At 36.4% G+C, this 7,201-nt stretch overlaps 1 protein-coding gene across 4 annotated transcripts in view; it reads right to left on the bottom strand.

Annotated features, from left to right (window-relative positions):
- MON2 (MON2 homolog (S. cerevisiae)) overlaps window positions 1–7,201 on the bottom strand; it is a 189,823-nt gene that overhangs the window by 112,634 nt on the left and 69,988 nt on the right. For all 4 annotated transcript variants that reach the window (XM_006886042.1, XM_006886043.1, XM_006886041.1 and 1 more), the window contains exons 3-5: window positions 6,513–6,640; window positions 3,022–3,153; window positions 2,372–2,501 (exon numbers count right to left, since the gene is read on the bottom strand). In XM_006886042.1, the coding sequence (XP_006886104.1) occupies window positions 2,372–2,501; window positions 3,022–3,153; window positions 6,513–6,640 (390 nt within the window). The remainder of the gene's footprint in view (window positions 1–2,371; window positions 2,502–3,021; window positions 3,154–6,512; window positions 6,641–7,201) is intronic.

Below are 7,201 nucleotides of genomic sequence, written 5' to 3'. Positions count from 1 at the left end.
TGAGTGAGAAAAATGTGTTTTGAGACGTGAAAGCTCAGACTTTATTTCATAGAACTGAAGTTGTCTATAGGGGAAAACCTATCTTTTGGTTCTTCAAGACTAAATAGTAGGAAGCTCTTTTATCATGAGATCAGGTTTTTCTGAAAGGACATATATTCACATAAATCAGATAAACCAACTAGGGAATTTTAATTTGAAGAACAGATATGCCAGCGAAAAATGTAAAAATCAAACAAAGGAAAACTCAATAGTGGTTGTGAATAAACAATTAATTAAAATTTAAAAAAAAAAAAAAAGACTGCTTGAAACTGAATGTGAAAAGTCTGACCACTGACTAACCACTGGTTAACTTCGTGAAAAGTGAAGCAATTATTAGACTAGGTAGTATTACCACTGGTTACCACTAAAGCCATCTTTGAGAACCAGTATTCTCACAAGAATGAAATGAAAAATTAGTAAATATTTAAATTATGCAGAGGAGGAAATGAGTTTAATCTTTGTTCCTTGATTATATGAAGCTGACAGGCTGCTCATGATGCACCTTGTGATCTGTTCAGATGATCCTACTGTCAGTAAGAACAATCAATGAAAGATAAAGCATTTATTACCACCAAGCTATGCAATTTTAAAATACATAACAGAAATAAGAAGTATCCATCAGATATTTGAAATGATGCATTTCTACATTTATAAAAAGTTTTACAAAATCACAAAGATGTTAAAAATGACAATAAAGGTATTTGATGAAAGTATAATAGCATTCATATTGCCACAGGAAGCTCTAGTGGCATAGTGGTATGAAGCTGCACTGCAATCCCAAAGGCATATGGCACAAATTTACTAGCTGCTCTGTGGGAGAATGATAGGCGATCTCCTCCCAAGTGATTTACTGCCTCTAAAAACCTCCTATCTATAAGTTGGTTCTGACTCGATGGCATACCACCACCCTCACCACAATACTGACAAATATTCTCAATTTAACATATGTTAAGAAACACACACATAAATTCACATCTCAGGGCACCCACTCTTGGGACATTATCCTAAAGTCATTCAAAAGATAGGGAAAAAATATGAAGGAAGTAATAGTGAAATTACAGTATGTGTGAACAGAATACTATTCATTAGTGTATGGAATAGCTACAAAAGATAATGTTAACATTGGCATTTTAATTACAAAGAGAAAAGAATAGCATATTAGAGTCATATAATGAAATGCTTGGTTAAAAAATACACACAATGCAACATTTAACTTACAAATGCAAAATTTCATCCTTGGCATGCTTATATATTAGAAATGAACATGAACAAGACAGAGTAACAAAACTGGGCATTTTTAATTTGCCATTGATTTTTAGTAACATAACAATCTCATTGTTGTTGTTGGTATGTGCCATCAAGACGCCTGTGACTCATAGTATAACAGTCCGAAACTCTGCTCTCCTGTGCCAATCTCACTATCTCTGACACACCTACCCCCATTACCCCAGTCACTGAATCAATCCATCTCATTGAGGGACCTCCTCTCCTCCACCCTCCCCAAGGACTCGTCCCTCCTTGCAACATGTCCAAAGTATGTAAGACAAAGCTTCAGAATCCTTGCCTCCAAGGAGCAGCCTGGCTGCACCCTCTCCAGAACAAACCTGTTCATTTTCTTAGCAGTCCATGGTATATTCAATACTCTTCCCCAACAACACAGCTCAAAGTCATCAATTCTCCTTCTAATCATCCCTAGTCATTGTCCAGCTCTCTCATGCACAGGTAGTGATTACAAAGACCATGGCATGTTATCAGGCGCTCCTTAGTCTCCAGACTGACATCCTTGCACTTCAGTACTTTAGAGAGGTCTCTAACCACAGACTTTCCCATTGCAATACGTCTTTTCATTTCCTGGCTGCTGGTGCCAAGGATGCTGACTGTGGAGTCAAGCAAACCAAAACTGTGAACAATCTCAATCTCTTCACCATCCATCCTGATGCTGCCAATTGGCCCAGTGGTGAGAATCTTTGCTTTCTTGATATTGAGCCTCAAATCCATCCTGAAGACTACAGTCCCTGACCTTCCACAGCAAGCGCTTCAGGTTGTCATCAGTTTCAGCAAAAAGGGTTGTGTCATCTGCATAACGCAGATTGTTGATGATTCTTCCTCCAATCCTGATGCCACATTTCTCCTCATAGAGCCCAGCCTCCCAGATAATCTCAATAATAATTTCATTATAGCAGACATATTTTTGGGTTTTTTAGTAGATATATATTTTAAAGTACCCTTGTGTTAGTGTATTTCAAATTCACAACAAAAGATGAGCATTAATAAAGTAAAATTGTGTGTAAAATCTACTCACTAACAAAATAAATCATCTTTATTACTTTACCTTTGTGCCTTTCATCTTCAGCCACCATTCTCTCAAAAACAACAGTAACAACTTGTCGCACTGTAGCAGCAGCTGTATTATTTGTAATATTATCTTTTGTGAAGTGTAATCGAAAACAAAGAACAATTGCCTAAAAAGAAATTTTCATTTAGCATGAAATAAGATTGAAGGGAAGGGCTGTTATATCCAGGGAATATATTGAAAAGGGACTTTTCTAGTCACTTGAGGAACACAAATAAATTCAAACTAACTATACCATTCCCATGTGAAAGTTATTTTTAAAGTGAGGAAGCTATCACAAGGAATCTAAACATACAAGGCCATTTGTGAAAAATACCAACATTTCTCAACATATTTTCCCCTTCACTTTCCTTTTCCTCTACTCCTTCTGCAGTTTTCTCTTTTTGTATTTCCTAATAGTGGTTCATCTTGCCAGTTGTATCCAAAAGGCTTTACTTAAATACTCTAAACTAACTTCAACAGTAATCTGGGGAAAAGAAGGCTTATACAAAATAATGTATAAAGTCAATCATCACAGAAGCTATGGGGAAGTAGCTTTTCATTAAAAAACCACCAGCCTTTTCCATTTCTGATATTTTATTCAATTACTGCTGAGAGTATTTATGTACTTTTGCAAATAGATTTCTTACCTTAGAGAGTGCCTCATCATGAACTACTGTATTGGTTGTTAAAAGAACAAGAACTGTTTGAAGTAGCTTAAGTTCTTCAAGACTATTTTCCATTAGCTGCCAAAGCATGTTAATTATATTTCCTGCTGCAGTCTGTAAAATAATTATTGTCCATAAATAAAACATGATATAAAAGGTGTTTTAGGTCGTAAGTGTACAAATTTTAACTCTCCTACAAAAAATGTATTATATACAGAAACAAAAATTACTTTTTTAGAATGAATAATGAACACATATCTTTCAACCAACTTTGAGGCAGGCAATCAATTTTCTTTTCAAAAAATTGCTCTAAAATGTTATATCCTATTTGCATATACTAAAATAGTAATATAAAGTTCTGAAATACCTATTCAAAATTGAAGCTCATTTCTGCAATAATGTGAGTGTATTTCAATTGGATATTTACAAATAATATGGATATACCCAAATTAACCAAGTCTGACATTAGTTCTTTTAAAAAAATTAAATTATACTGGTTTGCTTATAAAGTTCCTATACATTGTTTTGCACTCTGGATCTTTTCCATCTCCTTTACCCACCCCTCCCTCTACCCATCAAATTGTGTGACCCTATGATCACCCCCCTGCCCATCCTCACCCTCTGCTCCTACCCTCCCCCCTCTTGGATTCTCATACACGTTTGACTAGTTATCGTTCAATTTCTACAATAATGGTCTTACACAGTATTTGTCCTTATGGGACTGAGTAAGCTCATTTAGCATAATGTTCTCTAATTCCTCCCAAGTTACGTAGTAATTTTCAAAATCATTGCTCCTGCATGCTGTGTAGTATTCTATTGGATGAATGTACTACACTTTCTCAATCCTTTCGATCATGGTTGGGCATTTGGTCTGTTTCCACTGACATTACTTCTTATTTATTATTTCAACTTACAACATTTTATATAACCTGTGAAAAGCAACCCAAAAATAACAATTTCTAAGGTAATTAAAGCTGACATTATTTAGGCCACTATTAGTAGGACACAGTCAAATACCTCTGCATAATCAATAAGCACAAACAGACATTCTCTGGTACTTTTCCTTCAGTCATTATCCATCTGACATCAGCAATGATATCCCTTGTGCCACAGCCACTTCTAAGTCCAGCTTGAACATCTAGCAGTTCTTCATGTCCTGTTCTAGCCATTTCTGAATTATCTTCAGCAATATTCTGTATGCTATTAATGATATTGTTCGATGATTTCCACATTCTGTTAGATCACATTTCTTGGGAATGGTAACAAAAATCTATCAAATAGGAACAAATATGGCACCTAACAACAAACCAACTTACCATTTCTTCTATAGTCCCTAAAGGCTCAGTATATAATAACCAAGAGGCCAACTGTTTGAATTCACCAGACACTCTGGAGAAGAACAATGGGCAACCCCCTTCCTTAAAGGAGCACTTACAGCCAGGGAAACTGGATGGTAGGGTGCTAAGAGTCCAATCAATTCTGCGGCAGTAACATACTAGGCTGCTAACCAAATGGTCAGCTGCTCTGCGGGAGAAAAGATGGCCAGTCTCCACTATAGAAACCCAGTAGAGAATAACAGAAGAACTGATGTCTTTGACTTGTGGAGCTAAAGAAGAGTACTGAACAAAACATGGGCTGCTAAGAGAACAAACAGGTCTGTCCTGGAGACACTGGAACTACCTTGGAGGCAAAGATTCTGAAACTGTCTCACGTATTTCAGGCATGCTTCCAAGGGAAAAGGACATTGTGCTTGCAAGTGTAGAGGATCAGCACAAGAGGGGAAGACCCTGGACACAGTGATTGGATGGAATCAGGTGTGTCAGAGATGGTAAGGTTGGCTCAGGATAGGGCAAAACGCATACCCACTGTTTGTAGGGTTGCTATGAGTCACAGTCAACTTTAATAACAATAAGAAAATGACCCCACCAGATGCTCTGCTGGGGAAGGAGGGACAATCTCCTCCTGTACCAGTCAGATCTGATTTGACGGTACACTCACACACAAAAATAATAAAAAAAAAAAAGAAAGAAAATGACCATGGGTTTGGTTTTATAGAGTACCTTGTGAAATACAGAACTAAGATATTATCGGTAAATTTGAAAGCAGGATACAGATTCAGAAGGACACTTTCTTTTTTTTTTTTAAATTGCTTTGCCATAATAAGGTCACGCTCACACAATTGCCAATAAAAGTGGTTCCAAATCATGATGTTGTTATGTTAGTTACCATCAAGTCAAGTCTTACTCATAGCAACTCTATGAACAACAGATCTAAACTCTGTCTATCCTGTGCCATCCTCATCATTTCTGACATAGTTGAGCCCACAGTTGCAGTCACTATGTCAGTCCATCTCTGCAAACACATAGCTATCTTCAATCACATTACCTAGGTTGTATATTGCAAAGAAGGAAATGGACTCTTTCTCCTATGGAGCTTCAGGAGACATGCAGCATGCAACTCAATATGGATTATGCCATCAGCGCTCCCAGGAAGATTAGACACAAATAATACAAATAGAGTGTTGAATATACCATGGACTGCTTGGAGAACAAACAGGTTTGTCCTGGAGAGGGTGAAACCAGGCTGCTCCTTGGAGGAAGGGATTCTGAAGATACGTCTGACATACTTTGGGCATGTTGCAAGGAGAAACCAGTCCTTGGAGTGGGACATCATGTTTGGGAGAGTGAAGGGACAGCACAAGTGAGGAAGACCCTTGATGAAATGGATCGATTCAGTGATTGGAGTAAAGGGAGTAGGTATGTCAGAGACAGTGAGGTTGGCACAGGATAGAGCAGGAGTTAGGGCTCTTGTAAAAAGGGACTCTATGAGCCGCAAACAACTCAACAGCACATAACAACAACAATATAAAAGCAATCAAACCCATGGCCATCCAATGAATTCTGACCCATAATGACTTAACTGAACAGAGGAGAACTGCCCCAGATTGTTACCAAGGCTATAAGTCATTACAGAAGCCAACCAACACGGCTTTCTTGGGCACACTGCCAAGTGGGTTCAAATCACTGATCTTTTGGTTAGCTGTCAAGCTACTTTAACAACTTTGTCACCAAAGTTCACTGATACAAGCAACATATTTAAGATAATGTACAACAAATAACCAATTCAGATGGTCTGGGGGCAAATGGAGTAATTTTCCCTAAATTTATTATATTAAATAATTATGCAAGGATATTGAAAATTTGCTTGATTCTCAAGATTATTATCTATATCTTAACTGTGACTTCCTAGATTACAGGATTACAGGCAACTTAAAAAATTCACTTTATCCTTTATTATTTATGACTCTTTAATAGATAGCCTGGCAGTATTTTAAATGTAAACCTTTTCTTCAAACTGTTATTTATAAAATTATAAAATTGAGTTACACTATTATCATATGTCTCATTTTCTCCTCATAAAAATTCCTGATTCTATTTTTAAGTGCACATTTCAGATGAAAATCTTCACATTACCTCAGAAACAACTTCATGTGACATGAGTCTCTGAATGGCTGCCAAGCACAACTGAGTGATCTTCGGTTCCTTGGTTCCACAGCCCATTAAAAAAGGCTGAACAACTTCTGAGCTATTCTCTTTCAATGCTTTGGAATACATAAAAAAAATGCAAATAAATTATTAAATTTAATTTATAATTAGAAATGGGTTTTTTAAAATTACAAGCAGTGATGATAATCTTACTAAGAGCTAAGTTATATAAAATACACATCAAGATAAAAGTCTTCTATTAAAAGTTAAGATATTTCAGCTATGAACCACAGACATTGTATCTAACTATACCCATTAACTATCACTTTCCTTATTCTCCTCTTAGCACTCTATCCTTTGGTTCTCCTCCATCTTCTACTATAAATAAACTCTAAGGGGACTCTGGTGTATAGGGTCTCAGAAACTCTATCCTGTCTCGGAGAAACATTGACTCCTTAGATTAAGAGAGAAATTATGAATAAGAATTTATACCCTATAGCAGAAAAATGTAACTAAGTTAGAGGAGGAAAATATATATTCCAACACATTTGTAAATGAACACTCAGAAACACTCCAGAATTTTACAATATACCATGAATTTACAAAGCCCTATAATTTTCCACAAGAAATAGACATAATTCATTAAAAATGGATAGAGAAGCTGTGGTATATCCACA

Source organism: Elephantulus edwardii, unplaced genomic scaffold (genome assembly GCF_000299155.1).
Source record: "Elephantulus edwardii isolate Elephantulus edwardi_28Jun2011 unplaced genomic scaffold, EleEdw1.0 scaffold00047, whole genome shotgun sequence".
Lineage (NCBI taxonomy): Eukaryota > Metazoa > Chordata > Mammalia > Macroscelidea > Macroscelididae > Elephantulus > Elephantulus edwardii.
Note: the sequence above shows the minus strand (reverse complement) of the source record. Positions and strands in the feature narration are given on the sequence as shown.